At 39.9% G+C, this 17,387-nt stretch overlaps 4 protein-coding genes and 1 long non-coding RNA gene across 12 annotated transcripts in view; 2 read left to right on the forward strand and 3 right to left on the reverse strand.

The window, feature by feature from the left end:
• The window catches only part of LOC124049492 (trichohyalin-like), a 140,353-nt gene extending 138,422 nt beyond the window's left edge, over window positions 1-1,931 (forward strand). Inside the window, exons 29-30 of one of the 2 annotated variants that reach the window (XR_006841412.1) lie at window positions 1,200-1,375; window positions 1,803-1,931. The gene's annotated coding sequence lies outside the window, so the exon portion shown is untranslated. Of the gene's footprint in view, window positions 1-1,199; window positions 1,376-1,793 lie in introns of both variants that reach the window. The other variant, XR_006841413.1, reaches the window with a different exon arrangement.
• Window positions 1-12,188, reverse strand: hnf4g (hepatocyte nuclear factor 4, gamma). 2 transcript variants are annotated; one of them, XM_046371207.1, is made up of 11 exons: window positions 11,966-12,188; window positions 6,321-6,486; window positions 6,078-6,172; window positions 5,343-5,449; window positions 5,017-5,166; window positions 4,493-4,580; window positions 3,967-4,119; window positions 3,419-3,468; window positions 3,031-3,217; window positions 1,853-1,972; window positions 1-1,347 (listed from the first exon to the last, which is right to left on the reverse strand). In XM_046371207.1, the coding sequence occupies exons 1-11, from the start codon at window positions 11,994-11,996 to the stop codon at window positions 1,238-1,240; spliced, it is 1,257 nt and encodes a 418-aa protein (XP_046227163.1). In that variant the 5' UTR covers window positions 11,997-12,188; the 3' UTR covers window positions 1-1,237. The 2 variants fall into 2 exon arrangements, with proteins under 2 accessions (XP_046227163.1, XP_046227164.1); XM_046371208.1 differs by lacking the exon at window positions 11,966-12,188 and adding an exon at window positions 8,222-8,414.
• LOC124049498 overlaps window positions 5,858-17,387 on the forward strand; it is an 18,575-nt gene continuing 7,045 nt past the window's right edge. For 3 of the 4 annotated variants that reach the window (XR_006841415.1, XR_006841417.1, XR_006841414.1), the window contains exons 1-2: window positions 5,858-6,513; window positions 16,200-16,264. This is a non-coding gene — a long non-coding RNA (uncharacterized LOC124049498). Of the gene's footprint in view, window positions 6,514-9,031; window positions 10,090-16,199; window positions 16,265-17,387 lie in introns of those variants that run through there. The other variant, XR_006841416.1, reaches the window with a different exon arrangement.
• On the reverse strand, window positions 13,328-15,717 carry LOC124049497 (probable G-protein coupled receptor 141). Its single transcript, XM_046371209.1, has 2 exons — window positions 15,384-15,717; window positions 13,328-14,843 (listed from the first exon to the last, which is right to left on the reverse strand). Exon 2 carries the CDS (start codon window positions 14,818-14,820, stop codon window positions 13,867-13,869), a length of 954 nt encoding a protein of 317 aa, XP_046227165.1. The 5' UTR covers window positions 14,821-14,843; window positions 15,384-15,717; the 3' UTR covers window positions 13,328-13,866.
• Window positions 16,334-17,387, reverse strand: part of pign (phosphatidylinositol glycan anchor biosynthesis, class N) — a 13,563-nt gene continuing 12,509 nt past the window's right edge. Inside the window, exon 30 of one of the 3 annotated variants that reach the window (XM_046371203.1) lies at window positions 16,334-17,294. In XM_046371203.1, coding sequence (XP_046227159.1) covers window positions 17,171-17,294 — 124 coding nt within the window. In that variant the 3' untranslated portion in view covers window positions 16,334-17,170. The remainder of the gene's footprint in view (window positions 17,295-17,387) is intronic. The other 2 variants (XM_046371206.1, XM_046371205.1) reach the window with 2 other exon arrangements.

Raw genomic sequence — 17,387 nt, forward strand, 5'->3', positions numbered from 1 at the left:
AAAAATCAAAATTGCACTTTAATCAATGCACTGTAAAAATTAAGAAGCATACACATTATCAACACCAACCAAAATAAAAAACACACAGTCGATTCTACAAACTGAAAAAAGCAACACCGTTTAAAACTGGTGATCCAAATATTTGCTATAATGCATTTGACTATATACAGTAAGATTTTAAAATATTACAATTTATCCACATTCCTTTTAGCATTTTACATGAGGTCTGTTTATAAAACTGTTGTCATTGTTATTATTGTTATTATTATTATTATTAACAGTGGAACTCCTGTTAAGGAGCTTGTGGTTAAGATGAACATAACAATTACATTGCGTTGCAGCTGCTGAATACATCTATATTAAAAACATCTACATGTCAATAGGTAAGTTATACGTATTAATGTCTGGTATTAAATACAAACCACTGAATCTCTCTCTTGTTTTCTTTTTACAAATCCAAGTGTTGAAACATTGATTTCCTCTGTAGACTCCATGATGTGTACAGTCTAAATCCTGAAAAACATCAGCAACATTTCTGAAGTTCTTTAAAACACAATAGCTCATCTTAGACCAGTTAATAGGTTGTATCGTATATACAAAACAGATCATTTTTTTGATGTCCAGCAACAATTTGTTTTTTTTTTCTCCATTTTTCTTGCCTGTGAAACTTATAATTAGATGATATTTTGTACATCTGAACATTATCATCACTCACATTCATCAACCTCATCGTTTTACTTGAACATCCATGTCAAATCAAGCAAGACATTAGTCAATACAATTTACAATTCAAACAATGCACAGGTTTAGTATTGATTTGCCATGATGATGATCATTTTCTGTTTATGAGCTTGTACCTTGCTGACATGAAAGTGTTGGGAACTGAGATCCTGTGTGAAAACCAGTAAATTAGTTTTAGGTGACCACAAATATGTGCAGTATGTTGTTTTTGTTTTCTTTTGTTTTTTTTTTCATTTCACTATTCAGTTCACTATTAGTTCAGAGTGACTTATCGACATCTGAAAGTGCTGCAAATAGCAACTTTAAAGATGTTTGCTCTATTGAAACCCCACCAGAAGTCACAGTGGGAAACAAGCAAAGTAAAGTCTGCCCACAGACGCTGAATAGGCATCACTTTCATAATTTTTACACCATGACCGAGATGATGAAGAGACGAAAGGAAACTGATCCCATGTCAGCTTCTTTGACAGAGTGCAGGGAGAAGTAAGAGATCTGTCTATGTGGAAGACGAGGGGCTGGCTGGAGGACACTGATGCTGGGGAAAGTGTTTGTACTTCTCAGGGGTCGGACCCTGAGGCGGCGATGGGATGGGAGTGTCTGGAGAGGCTGCAGAAAGAGAGCAGGCGACAGAGAGGTATTTTATCTTTTTGCAAATTAAAATGTTTTGTGTGGAAAAAAGGTGAGGCTATATATAGAGTCTGGAAATTGTACCCACAGTGGCCCACAGGAAATGTTACATCTACAGCTGCTGCTTTATGGATGCGGTTCTCATCAATCTTGTGTGGCCATTAGGTGGTGTAATATCACCAAATGCATTTTTTATTTTTGAAAGAAAGCAGACAATATGGCCACTACTCATCAATTCTCATAAATGTTGTTTTTTATGGATTCCTTTCATATTCAGGAGGCCTATTTATTAGTTTCAACTAATGGAAAGACATCTGGCACACAGTTTTGTGACATTTCATAAAGTGTGCATCTACTTAGTGTTGATATTTCTTGTGTGTTTGTGTGGCTGTGTGTATTTATGTGTGGCTGTGTGCCTGTCTGAGTGAGTGCAGGTTGTGTGTTTGTGTGCGTGTCTCACAGTGGTTGAGTACGTGGCTCTCACCTATCAGTGGAGTGTGAGCGACAGGCACAGTGCTGATGACCAGAGTGTGTCCAGTCAAAGGGTCCTGGGCCAGCTGGGTGTGTGCTGGGTGGTGCGGGTGTGTGGGCTCTGACGTAAGACCTGAACACATAACAACAGACGCCAGAGTTGTAACCAACGGACAGGAAGTAAGTGACAGCAGATGGTTTCCAACAGCTTATCCAGAAATCGGGTGAAATTTAAGGGATCACACACTTAATGAAATGCCCGTAAATGCATATTTCTTTGTACGCATGGTGGCATTTATCTAATCAGCGCTCACTTGACCAAAAACAACAACAGGTAGCGTACTTAACATGCTGATCTGGAACTTTTCATTACATGAATGGGTTGAATTTTAACAAATTTATGCTGTTTTTTTATACAGCCTGTGCCTTTTAATGTGCATTATATTCATGTTTTATATGATGATTGAGTCTAGATTCCTTTGATTCACAATCTAACATGTCACAAACACAAATAACTCAACAACATCATGTAATTCATTTTCTTGATTGGGTTGGTTAGCTTGTGTTTTTGTTTATTTATTTTTGAACTACTCTATGTATGTGGACATCAGTATGTTTTATCATTTGCACATTCATATTCCAAAACAAAATATCATCTCAACAATATTTGGATAGCAGTGTTTTTTGTTAGGTTGGTTCCACGTTCCTACAGGATGCTGACTCACGCAGCTCTTTCTGTACACGCTCCTATCAGTCAGGGTGTCACATTCTGGAGTTGTTTTTAAGAATGTATGGTGAAAAATAGAAGACATTTTTAGAGATGACTTATTACTTTTTTTCCCGCATCTCATCTTGTGCTTGAGTTGTCTGTCATGGCCCTGCTTAGAATATGTTTGATGCATTCTACCTTTAACTACAGACTTCCTTATTTATACATATTTAGAAATGTTTGCGCCTAGCGGTGTCTCACGGAGCCTGATGTCTATTTTAGCTTGGCCTAATATATATGTGAAGTTGGACAATCTTTCTGCAAAATTCAGAACTTTTTACCCATTCTTTATATTCAAGAAAACTTTTTACATTGCTTTAAACTTGTACAGGTGTTCCACTGGGACATTTGTGGGTCTTGCTGAAGGTCACCGTATTTTTCTTTCTGCAGGTTTAAAAGCACAGACACGGGCCCAGTCTCACCTCCCAGCAGCATCTCATGCAGCAGGTTGTCTATCTTGGCCAGGCCACAGAGCTTAATGAACTGGAGTTGTTCAATCATCTGCCAGGTGATGCTCTGCAAGGTGGGTAGCAGGAGTAACAGCTCCCCAAAACGACCCCTAGAGTCATACTGACGGTCGTTAATGTAGTCCTCCAGACTCATCTGGACCTGCACACACAACAGGCCGAATCCCCACGAGTCAGTAAAATAAAGCGACCTTTTCCTTGCTATTTACAAATGTGTAAGTAAAATGTAATGTACATACATAATAAGGTTGTTTGATAATCAGCTCTTAGGGTCTGTTATATATAAAGAATATACTGAACTGCTGCTCTGCAGTAAGCTGCAAGAGTCAAACGCTCGACCCACCTGCAGACGCATGGCCTTTATCTTCAATGGGTTCCGTAAAGACTTCGCATCTGCAGAATGGGGGGGAAAGTGTGAAGGTGGGGTGTGGATTAAAGGGCGGGATTGAAGGACGGGAGGGTGAGGAGAAAAAGCAGAAAGATCAGGCATGGGATTGAGGATATGAATGAACTGATTATGATCACACTGGAGCATGAAGGCTAAGTGAGGGGACTTGATGAAGGGGAAAGAAAAGGGGGAACAGGTAACACAAGATGGGGACTGGGACTGTGGTCACACTAGACCGACGAGACAATGAAAAAAAGCAATGTACAGACTGGAAATGGGGAAATGTTACCCCATCTGGACAGAAACCACAACAGGTATGGGACAAGGTGTCATTAAAAATATTTTGTGTGAGTTTTATTTTTTATTTTTTTTGTATTTTCTAACAAGTTTCATTTTCACTAATGTAGCAAACAAACAGAAATTTATACACAAGTAAGGTCAGGCTGGAGCAACAGGGTAAGCACTCATCACCTGGAAGAGGGGCGAGCTGCCCTTTTTATTACCTGGGTCAAAGAAGACAATTGCCTTGAGTGCTGCATACTCGTTCTCGTCTATTTGAATATCCTGGAAAGGCTGGACCAGCTCGTCCAGAACTCGGTTGGCTACCCGACAGATCTCTGGTTCAGGACTGTTTCTGTGGATCACACAGCCATTACCTACACACACACACAGAGGGCCAGTCAGTGGCTGTGAAGGAGACTGAAAGGTGAAAGGTATTTGGGTGTTTGTGAGGGGTGAAGGGAATAGTTCGTACTTTCAAGTTTTGTCAAGCCTGTGTGTGTGTGTGTGTGTTTGAGAGATCTGCCTACAGTGTGATGTTGGTACATGCCCCAGTAATGAGTAATGTCGTTTACAAGAGACACTTTTGAAATGACAAAGACACAAAAACCTTCAGTTAATCATTCTCAGCTAACACAACATTTGATCACTCCCACACTTCAGCACTAAACTGCCTGATTGCACCACATATAAATAAAATGTCATTCTATTGGTCAGAGGTTTTTTTTTTTGTTTGTTTTATTTTTTTACCTAAAAGCAGGAAGTCCTTGAATGGCATTGACCTTTTGGCGACCCCAAGCAAGAGGTGTTCACCTGCATGGGCCCTGAGCAAGCTAACCTGGAAACAAACACAGTTAAACAAAGACCACAAACAATGCAACAACACGTCCCCCTTTTGCCTTCACATACATCTCACAGGGGCCATACTGTCCTTGAAGAGGCGTGTGTTACATTGAGCAGTTACTGTCTTCTCATTTAAAGTGACATCCCTTCTGTAATCATCGTTCCAAATGTTCACCACTGAGTGGCTGATTAAAGGGGATCTTTCCCCGATCAGAAGTGAGAGAGCTTTGACAGAATAAGCTCTTTGTCAGAGCAGCAAGCACACTCACATCCACACAGTCTAAACACAACCAACAAAGACAGCACTTTAAAATCAGTCTGAAAAGTTTAACTTTGCAAAATTTAACTTCTGAAAGCAAACATGAGAAAATGATGATATGCAAACAATAGCATATTCACAGATAACCCATCGTGCATCACATCCCCATTACCTGGTCATCCAGTGGCAGTTCTCCAAAGGCAGGGATATATTTGGCCCATTCCACCAACACCAATAACTGTTGTCTCATGGAATCACAAACATCTCCAACCGTGGCTGACTTCTGCTCTGATATGTCTACTATTCCAACTGGAGGAGTGATCTGGAAAGCGAAAGGGAGAGATGAGGGTTACCTGAGTCGTAGTTTGTTGAGTTCCTTTCCTGCGTTTGCAGTTTAGTCTTGCATGTGATAAGCTTACTGATGAGGCTCACATGCAAACACATATTTGTAAGGAAATAAGGGATGAGAAAAAGGGAATTCACAGAGAACAATGTCACCTGTTGGGAGAGCGATTCTGCTTGTGCCAAAATAGTGATAGGTGGCACGTCTTGGGAGTCAGAGACATTTCTGCGGGAACTGATACGATCTCTCTCATTCTGCACAGCTAAAATATAACAGACAGCAAAAGCTGGGATTCAGAAAGAGCAATAAAAAGTAACGAGAAGAGTCAGCACCTCATGCAGTTTACCTATTCAAAAACTGAACTTAATTTCACACAGGAAGATGTAATCTACTAGTACTCGAGTCACTATCCTGTTTTTCAAGACTTTTTTAGGATTTTGCTCAAGTTGCTAGTCATGAGTTAAAGGAAAAAAAGAAACCCGGAATGCAAACAATGACAGCAGACAAGAGGGCAGTTAATATTTAGGGAAATAGTCATACAGGCTGGCATCAGCACGAGGAGTCAAACGTTAACCAGTTACAATCCAGAACAATATGTTTGAATAACACATGATTAGGTGTCGTAAAACTCTGTGCCAAGGTTATACCCCCCATAAACACACACACACACACACACAGTTTCAACCATCTTGAAGCAGGTTTCAGATTCACTAACGACAGCCTTTCCTTCAGGGGTGCCACTAGTTTTAAGTGTACGACTTGTCTCAGTTGGAAAAAGATGGAAAATAAACTACTGACACTGTTGACTACTTGTAAACTTTAAAAGAAATAATTTATGGTCAAGTTGTACAAGTTGTTGGAGGGGGAGGGGCACAGGAAGGTTCCCCTACCTTCTTTCTTCATGCCAGCCCTGAAACATTTGTTGAGCCTGCAGAAACGACACTGGTTCCTCTTATCTTTATCCACGATGCACTGTCTGCTGAACCTGCACACGATGAACATACAGTGATATAATTAACTGTACAGAACTGATACAGTGAACTGCCACATAACATGACTGAAAAATCAGTGATCCATAGTTCAGTTTGCTTAGTGTGTTAGCTGTAACTTCAGTATGTTTTTGCTGTCTGTACCTGCAGGTGTAGACGTGGCTCTTGCGTATGGAGCGTCTGAAGAAGCCTTTGCAGCCGTCACAGCTGGAGGCTCCATAGTGCTTCCCTGTGGCTTTGTCTCCACAGATGGCACAGTTACTGTTGACCCCATCTGGACCGGGCAGGTTCGGCTCTGTTGGCATGCTGTCTGAAACACGCAAAAACATTCACAAAGGTAAGTACACATGCACATACACAGTGGTACAATTTTGGTGCGCAAGTTAATGCATCAGTATGGTAAATACATTCGTATGGGCACAAATACATAGACAGAATCAATGACGTGCACATCTGGAAACAGTTTAGCATGGACTTTTGATGGGACCACAGTGCTAGCTGTCCACTGCACTACTTCATCTATGTAGTAAATGTGTTTTGTGTATAATGGAACTGCAGACAACTGCAGACAAAGTCATTTACACGCCGTTTGATTTGTACATTACAGCACATGCATCTGCAGAACATAAATCAGAAAAAGAATAAATGTCGGTTCTATCGGCAGGCATTAAATCATGAGTGTTGATGTCTTTATGTTTACTGTCATCTCCTCATTGTTATCATCATTATCATAATCATCATGATCATCATCAGATGCAGCAGCAGCATCGTTAACATAATCAAAACCACAATCACCATCAATGTCAGCATATTCATCGCTCAGTCAAAGCCTACCAACTCGAACATGATCATGGCACACATGCATTCTCATATCCCCCAACACACACACACAAAAACACATACACGCGTCTCGACGAGCTTTGCCAAGACGAGATGAGTCAATGTTCAACTAATTTTCCGTTCACATGCTGAGGTGACATCAGGGTATCACTCAGATGTGTGCTTGCTCTTCAATAAAATGGCTTTATAACGCATACCTGCAATTCCTGCCTAAACACTTTTATTAACATTATGATTTCATGCTTTTACGACCTCAACCAGCCCTTTCCTTCACAACCACGGTGCGTGGCTCCACGTACAGGCACGAGCAGCAGGCAAGAAGAATTAATTATGCCCTCATCAGTGCTAACATGCAGCTGGATAGATGCACTACAGGCCCCTATTAGACACAGAACAGTTTTTGTGTGGAAACTATATGCCTTTAGCTGGTCTCACTTCACTTTGTCAGTGTATTTCTAGCCTTAAGAACTATCACATGCCTCATCCAGTTGTGAGATAAGGAGCCCCCCTGAACAGATTCATCATGTTAATCAAACAACTTTGGATTTAGCAGTTACAGTCCAAGTCCCCTCTCATTTCTTTGTCTGTACTAAGCCATTTTACAGGTAAACAGTTTACTGGGGGAAATGTGTGAGTGAGTTCATATCAAAGCACACAAAGATGGTGTGTGTGTTTGTGTGTGCATCTATTTTACCCGACCACTGTCATAGCAGCACACATAGCAGAAGCTGTTGCTTGATGGCTGCGAGTAGGTGCAATTAGTGTCAAATTCTGCACAGTCTCTCTATTTCATTACTTATATTACTAAATATATTAAAAAGTGGAAAATAAAACATGTGTAATGTAGGATACGTCACTGATGGTTGTGGTAGTTCTTGTAGTGCTATGAAAATAATAACTTTTTATGAACCGTTGACATCTCACAGTATTTTACTAAATTCCTCTCAGAACGTTAGCCATATCGTATACATTTTGTTAATACATCTGAAAACAGTCCACATATTCTGAGCCATTTTGTAGCTTTGCCTAAAGTTAGGCATGAATTCCAATCAGCTGTTGTCAGGACACTTTTTATTTTAATGCCACAACAATAATGACTTCAGCCAGGACATGCATGCACAGGTTGTGGAGTCAATCACCCCAGTGTTGACTCCATGGCTGCAGCTTTGTTACACACACACACACACACACACACACACACTCACCTCCTCCTCCATAGAGCACCTCTGCATTCTCAAAGCCCAGTGTGCTGTATGAGGGATCCAGGCCTTCGCAATAGTTGGCTACTTCCATATCTAACAGAGATTTACTCTGAGGAGCAGGAAGGTACTTCATTCCTGTTTGGACTCGGTCTTTCTCACAGTTTCTTCTCTTCTCCTACAAAGTCTTTTTTTCCTAACTGCTGGTCTCTACTTCATCTAATTCTTACAGACATGACAAGGGAAATCCCGGGCATAAAAGATCTATAATCCCACCTGATTGGGCCAGCAAAAGGGAGAGGGGAGGAGCTTTGGCCAAGACTTCTCACCTTATTGCAAATTACTTATCTGTCCTTCTACCTCACACTTATCACAAGGATGGATAGATAGTGGTGAAGGAGATATTTCCCTTCTCTCCCTCTGCCCGCTCTTTATGTGCATGTTGGTGATCTTCTGTGCACATGTATCTGTATGCACAACAAGGGGGTTTGTTCCTACAGGCACATGTGCATACATGTCTGTGAGTGTGTGTGTGTGTGTGTGTGTGTGTCTTTGCGTGAGTGTGAGTATGTGCGCATGTGTGTGTCCTTCCCAGTCTTCTTAATCTAATCAATAGTGGAGTAAGCACCACCACCTCAGCAGATATAATCTATAAAGACACAAAGTGAAGTGGAAAACACTGATAACGTCCAACCCTCTGCTGATACTTTACTCTTTAAGTGGCCGTGTACATTAAACATCTGAAAATGATATTAACCTCAATCATTACATTCTGTCTTTTGTATTTGTACTTGTATTTTTGGTTACTTAAGTGCATCATTCTTACACAGCATGATGTGGGTTTAATTTTAGAATCTGAGTGTATTGCAGTTTGACTGTTTGTGACTTCATGTCACTAAAGATCAACATTTGCACTTCCACTGAATGTGAATGAGATTTTTCTGACAGGTTGGCACACTCATACTGTCTTTGTGCTTTTCCTTTAAGAATGATGAGCCAATCTGCTGTGCAAAAGTAGGGAAAATAAAACTCAAACTGCCTGAGGAGCAACATGTAACATTAACACAAATTTATAATTCTCACACATAACACGCTTAGCTTATTGTAAAAACAGATCAAATTTTCTGAGCAAGGCATGTTGAAGAAAAGCATGTGAAAAAAGCAGGGACCACAAAAGTGGAAATCAAAAATGCAAGTGAAAGAGTCTATGAGTTGCCTGCTCTATCAAGGCAGGAATGCTGTAAACACACTCTAATTTACTACCATAAACCAGTTAAAATGTCCCAACCCACCCATTTCACATCAGGAATTTCATTGCAGTAAATCTTATTGTGTGGCTTAAAGGTAATCAGTTTGGGGCATTGTGCTAGAAAAGGCTGTAAATGATAAGAGGCAGTGTTATGGGAGATTCACCCTACATCAGTAATGAGAGGACCAATCAGAAAAACACCCACAGTATACGAGCAGGCATGGGGGTAAAACACTGTCACTGTAGGCACAGTAAATCAGAGTGTACATTATCGCAGATTACTTAATGGGCATGAAACCAAAGAGCAATTAGCATCCAGTCACGAGGTAATAACATAAATTAGTTAATGGGGAAAGCTGTAATAAAGCAGGACTGAATGACAGGAGATGAGAGAGATGAGAGAGAGAGAGAGAGAGAGAGAGAGGGATTACATTTTAACCAGGCAGCGAGGTCAGGCCTCCTGACTCATCAGGTTTGTGGAAAGTGAAGAAGGATTCACTCCTTGCCCACACAGAGCACTGAAGCATGAGTATACAGAACTGCATTAAACGAGGATTACAAAGTATAAATCTGGGCTTGAATGTATGAAGACAGAAGTGGCAGAGTGTGTCTATAAATACTGCATGTGAGTGGTTTTCTAAGATGGGTTTATGCAATGAAAGCAGAATCATTGTGTTTTGCGGCTTGTAGAAGAGGTGTAGTATCAGAAAAAATCCAGTATTCACTGAAGAATGGAAGTCATTTTAACTCCATAACTATTTGTTAAAAACAACCAAACTGCTTAAAAGCTTGAAAGTGTTCTTTTTAGCCTCAGCCAGCACTGTTAGCGCAAGGACAACACGCGTAGGAATTCAAGTGTTTGTTAGTCAAATGATGCTTTGATCTGTTTTCATTATACATTTTGAATAGTTGACAAATCTACCTGATTGATTTATCTGCTTCGAGACAATTCAATTACTGAAGCTAATTAGCTGTTTGTTTTAACTGTTTCAACATCCACGCGTTAGGGATTCTCAGCTCCTTCTACTTCATCAAGTCTACTGGAATGAACATAATGTAGAATCTTACTGATTTTTAAATTTGATACTTGAATATAGTTTCAAAAAATGATAAAAACACATAAATTCCAAATTGAAACTAGTACTTAAAATAATGACAGCCATTATGGCTTCCTCTGCTGAACACCAAGCAGGATGTAATTCAGAAACCTTGTGTTCACCCAGCAACCAAAAGCTCTTCAAAGCCATAAAATGCAGCGCCAAGAGGCTATCTCTGTGCCATAATACTGTCGCTTCTATTTAGCTTAGGGGTTTTAATAGTTGTAGATGAGGATCAGCCAGCCAACTGACTCTAGTAAACCACAACTTCCTGATACTCAGACAGTAGTAAAAAAAGAAAGAAAGAAAGAAAAATACTCTGGTCAGTAGAATACTCACCCTTAAAACTGGAGGAGCTGTTTTATTTTGACAAAATAAATGTTGTTAACTGCTGCTGTGATATTGGATTCTTCTATCACACACAGTTGCTCAGTTACATGCAGACCTGGCAAATTTTCCCCAAAATCATGGTCCCTCAGGATGTTGAATGAGCCTCACAATCCTAATTTCACCGCCTAATAAAAATGAAAGGTCTTGAGGCTAGTTTGGTTGATGACATTGACCCTTTAAAATGGAAACATTTCATGCGATAAATGAGTTCTCTAGCTCAATTAAAGCCTGTTATTTTTCGTGCTGTAAACAGTACGCATGGTGTGAACCCAGTCACCTGCACTATTTAAAGCAGTCCGATAAAACAACACACACTGCAGCCTCGAAAATCAGTCAACCACTCATCTGTCAGAACTTCACTTCTGCCACCTTTACAAGCAGGAGCTGTTTTTAAGTCCAGTTAGGCTGAATTATATTGTGCAAGAGATTCTGTCACTGGGTCTGCCTCATGGTCTACATTATTTTACCGTAATTTATTTATTTATTTATTTTTGTACTTTCTGTGGTAATGGTATAGTGGTAACACAACTTTATTATAGTCTTCCTGTTTAGCATGTGTTGCTCTGAAGCACTGTTCCCGTCACAGATTACATCCTTGTACAGATAGTACAGTTTATCACATGATCTTTACTGCACAGCATACGTGACAAAGTGAGTGTATCTTATCTGTGTTCGCAAAATAGTCTCTGCGGACAAAGAGGCAAGAAGATGTCAATAAATATAGAGGGGAAAAAATGGAACCGAAGTTCTGGCACAAAAGTCTTCAAAAGTAGACTAGCTCTGGGTTACGGAACACATAACAGCTGGAGCAACCGGAGCCTGTGAACGGGGATTGCTGCCATATTACCACCTAAATGCAAAACCCATGTGATTTAGCAGAACATGTTACCAAACTTCCTAGAAAAACTGCTATCTTCACTTCCTCCACAAAAGCAACCATATACCTTATAATTCTCACGGCCAATGTGGATATTTTACATTTCAGTGACAATATACCTCACGCGTTTGACTTACCTGTGTTTCTGTTTCGGTTTGGGATGTGCATTTATCCAGGTGTACCGCTGTACTCCGGTAGTTATTTGCCCCTCAGTGCAACATTAGTCTAAAGAGACTCTGAGAAAGGGAAAATGGTAAAGGCGTTCGACAACATTAAAAGGGAAGGTTGGAGAGCTGAGCTGCCTATAATTCATGGAGCGACACATTGGATGGCGCCACCATAGCCCTGTCATTAGATCGATTTACTAAACAAACTCAGAGTAGGGTGGGGATGTTAAACAGTAACCCAGTGCCATAAAACCAAAAGGAAAAGGATCACCAGGTGTGTGTATTTGTGTGCATGTGTGTGTGAGAGCCAGGGCCTCTAACACCACCTCCCAGGGCAGAAGGTAACATCCAAGAGGGTTGAGGTAATGTTTCACAAAATAATGGTGAAAAAGTAACGATTTTAGACATTTATTTCTCAGGTGTGGAGGTGAACACTACAGCTATGTACACAGGGGTTAAAGGTGCAATATGTATGTTTAAAACATTAAAAATTTAACTAAGATTATCAACATAATTTAAAGAAATAACAGTTTTGATGTTAAGTCAGGAACGTCTGTGTATTGTGGCACAGAGATACCCACTAAAGTTAGTATGCTAATCAGCTATCCCCAGCCCGTCCTGTCTTGTAATACCACCTTTTACCTCAGGAGGCATTATTCTGACGATATAGCTCATAGCTCTGCTCATCCCACATCAAAGCTCTTCTGTCCCTGCCAGTAGCCACCATATCGTTGTCGTTCCTGGAGTCAGAAGCTGAGAAGCTGCAGAGTGTCGTTCCATTGCCCAGTGCTAGTGGCATAAACAACACCAATGCTATGAGGTCCCATGAATTTGACAGATGACCAGTCCCTACATATTGCACCTTTAAGTGACAGTAAATATAGAATATTGATTTTTCATTTACACTCACATTTCTTTCACATTAAATCACATTTTGGATGAGAAATGAGGGATCCTAAAGATCAACTGCTTAATTTAACATTACAACTTTCAAGCTTGGCGTCTGTGTAGTATAAACAAAGACCAGCAGATGGCAAAAGTTCATTCATTTTGAGTCAGAAGAGAAGTCAGTTTCTACTCGTGTAAAATTCTTCCAGTATTTCAATCAGTAGAAACAGAGTTTGACACCCTACACTAAGTAGCCTTAATCCAGCCCGCTGGTTAAGACACATAGTGCATGAAGTTCACTTCTGGCTTCAGATGTTTCTTGTATGCCATATTTCTCTCTCCGTCCATGTTATGTTTCTCTCTCTGAACGTTCAAGTATCAAATCAATCATCAAAGCAAATAATAATAATAACATTTTCAGAACAATCAATAAAAAAAAAGAAATTACACAACAGTGGGTCTATTTGGTTTTGTTCTTATAGGGTCAAACCCCAAACACCACTATCACCACCATTCAGTTAAAAAAAAGTTAGTGGAGGGTGAACTTTCAATTTCTCTTGCACCACCATCCAACAACAGAAAAAGACAGATGATTTTCTGTGGTGAGTGAAAAGATTTGGCATGGCTGTTTAAGCAAACAGTTAGATTTACACAGCTGATTCAACACTACTATTCGACAGAAAGGACATTTGGACATAGCTTTTGTGTGGATAGATAACTGATTGTGACCTTCTTTTTACATGCATCAAACAAAGATGAAATAACAACACTATTCAGTCTTTCGAATTTCTTTTCCCTTTTTGCCACGTGTGACCTCTTAATATTTTTACAATTTTTTTTTTAAAAAATTAAAAAAAAAAATTCTTAATTCAGTGCAACCTGTTTCAGTGTTCTTATGTGTTTTGCGTAGTTTTTTTGTCCATGGCCATGCATATAATAAGCAATCTTCTTCTTAAAAAAGTGTAAAGTAAAATTCTCAAGTCTCAAATATCCTTTCCTGGGAAGCAGGCATAGCAAGTTCTTCTCCCCAAGAAGGTGAGCATGTCTAAACAGTTAAAAGTGGTCAGACTCAGAAACACCTCATTGACATTTTGCAGACTGATGTTTTCTAAATATTTCATCCGGAACAGGTGGTAGGGAACAAAGCAGACCATCATGATGAGTGCGAAGAATAGACTCTTCAGTTGAGCCCAAAAATCTTGCTGTGAGGTGCATCTTTGTCTATGCTTTCTGTATAAAACCCTCAGGGCATTGGCCTGGAGGGCCGTCAGCACTGTGGCCACCACTATGATCACCATGCTTATGATGTAGTTGAACACCTTGGCAGCGGACTCTATGTTTTCACCAAACTGGAAACAGGTGCCACTGTTTGTGTAGTTTTCACTCTTTGTAGTATTTTTTGTAGCATTTTTGCCATAGGAATAATGGATAATGCAAGGGACCGTGACAAGCACCACTATCCACACCCCAGCACTGACAATGAGTGCATGAATCCTCTGGAAGGAGGCCACCTGCTCACCTTTGCAGTAGAACATCATCAGGCGTGTGATGAGGATGATCACATAGAAGACAAAAGACATGTACATGTGGATATGGATCATGCCGCTGGCCACTTTACACCACTCGGCGCCGAAGATCCAATTACCTTTGGCATAATAATGAATCCTGAAGGGCACGGTAAGAAGGAAGACAAAGTGGGAGAAGATGAGGTTGAGTACAGCGATGGAGGTGGTGGATGTAGTGCTGGACTTCATGATGTATATCATCAGGCTCAGGCTGATGGTACCGCAGAGAAGGACCACAGAGTAGATGGCCATGAGGACCATGTGGTACTCAGTATTTGTATTCACATCATCCGGCGGTTTTGACGTTGTGAACAAGGATCCTGGGGTCATCATGGAGCTTACAGTCGTAGTCTGTGGGCTTTGGGTTTCCATGGAAGTCTTTAATTCCTTTCTCTCTTTAATAAAAAAAAGAAAGAGAGGAAAGGGAAGACATCAAATGCAAGACAGAGAGTGAGAAAAGGGAAATAAATGAGCAATTAGTTAAAGATCAGATATTGATGGAGTAATAGATCAGGAAAGGGTTATGTGTAAATTTTTATCACTGCTAAACTGATAAAAATGCTGGCATGTAAGTAAAACTCATTTGAAATTGTTAAAAACAACAGCAACAAAAATAAAGACAGAGAATGAGTAAATATCAGTAACAACTGGCTGATTAAACTTATTTTTGACTCACTAACATTTTACTAATACAGCAGTCTCATATTTGTTCATACAATTCAGATCATGAGAGTATAAATATAGGCTGTGCACGTCTTCAACTTTTGGTTACACGTTACCAGCTTAACAGGAAACAGAACTAAAAAGAAAACTAAAATGATTATTAATTTAATATTAAAGATGCCTTCACAGTTTAAGTTCAAATATTACAGAAAGTACAACACTGCAATGAACACTGAGTCAAAACCAGAAAATTTACCAGGAGACTTCTGTACCTTTTGGGTTAAGAAGAGCTGGCTGCTGCGTCCTCTCGTGCGTGGAAACAGAGCATTCAACAATGTGGACGTCCTCTACACTACATCACTTTATTCTCCAGGAAGCAATTCTTCAAATGTGGCACTGCATAGATGAGTATGGAAAAAGCTCTGAAAAAAAGAACGCTTCCCAGTGTTTCTGCCTTGATGCATGCGCGCATATGCTGTATATAAATGTGTGTGTGTGTCTGTTCAAGTGCAAACTTTGTGGAAGTTACTGTTATGAAAATTAACTGTCTGTTAGTGTCAGAAACCACTTCAAAGTTTTGCCTACTGTGTGAGTGTTGTGTTACAGTGTGTGTGTGTGTGTGTTCGTGAATGTGAGCATGTGCTCTGTAAGTAACAGGAGGTGATTTCAGGCCAACCACAGAGTTGGCTGCTTCCTCCTTCTGATCGCCCGTGTATACACGCCTGTTGTTTTGTATCTGCAATATTCACATTAATACAAACCATTAACATGTGATGTACGTACTTTCTGAAAACACTGCAACAAGAGCGAGACAGAAAAGAAGACAGCCAATAGCTTGCACTGAATGTTACGTTACCCAGAGTATTGGCTAATTAAAAATAGAAGAAGTAAGAGAGGATGTGGTAATGCTAGCTGTGATGTTGACAGATAAACATCTCAGCAAGTTTTGTGTCAGGCAGTTTTACTGCAATTCCTGCAACCAAGTGAAGGGATGATGTTGCATTTATTTGATTTTGAACTGGAGTACAAAATGTATGCACATATTATTTATTATGTTCATGTTCTGCTCTCTGCTTTTCTCATCACAGGGAGGTAGAGGAAGAACCCCTGTAATCACCCTGATCGTAAAGCAAGGAGACATCATTTTCTTAAGGTACGGATAATACTGTGAAAATGCATGTATGAGTGCAGCAAACTTTTAGCCTACTTTTTCATCCATAGAAATTTCCTCCATGTTGATCTGGTAAAACAATATCACACATCACAAGAAGTTATTTATTTTTATCTCCCTTTGTTCAGAGAACATTTAACCACAGCTTTTCCTCATAGCCCAGGCTACAGTCACATACAAACACAGACCACAACAACTACACTTACATCTGATTCTGTTAATTACCACAAGACAAAAGCCCCTGTTTCAACGTCACTCCTTCAGTTCTACTTGTACATTCATAGTCACGACAAATTAAATTAAAATAGCACCCCTTTTTCTTACAAACAAGGATACATTTTAGGCCGCTTGACAGGAAACACTGTTACATACCTAAAGACATATCAAGTTACCATTCTTTGGTGGATCATAAATCAGCACCTTTGGCAAAGGCATGATTCACGGTCAAATATTCAAGGAGCCTTAGTCAATTCATCAATGATTAATTCAAACACAATGCCACTGAAACAAAGACGTGGTGTACAAAAGAATACAGTGCAAACAGTACTTTGCAAAAGTCTCGGGCCCCTCAATTAGTATCACTGTGGAAAATCTTGATTATTTTAACAACTGCCGAGAAAAAGAACTTAAAATTTTCTACTGAGAATATAAACCACATAATCCTCTGTGGTAATCTGCTGTCATTTGCATAGTTATTCAAGTAGTTCTGAGAATAAATTTGGTGGTTTACAGCAGTCCAAAACCATTGAGGCAAGTGGTGTGAGTTGTACTATTCAGTAACCTGGGTCCTTAAACTGGTTTAATAAGGCAAATGACAAGTATCTAAAAAAGTAAAATAAATAGTATTTGTTTGAAACGGAATGTGTCCATACACACACAAACGCATGTTTAGGGGAAGTGCATCTTGAGTCTCCTCCATAGGATGAGTCTCTGTGAAGTGAAGATGTGCGTGACCACACTGAGCAGCATCAGGAAGATGGTCATTGACATCACTATCACATAATGGCTAATGCTGCAAGAGACAAAGACACAAGTTTTATGTTTACGTGCTTGTGCATCACAGGTAAGGAAAGGAGTCACAAGGAATGAGGAGGGCCAGTGTGTG

The sequence above is a fragment of the Scatophagus argus genome, chromosome 18, assembly GCF_020382885.2.
Source record: "Scatophagus argus isolate fScaArg1 chromosome 18, fScaArg1.pri, whole genome shotgun sequence".
NCBI classification, from domain to species: Eukaryota; Metazoa; Chordata; class Actinopteri; family Scatophagidae; genus Scatophagus; species Scatophagus argus.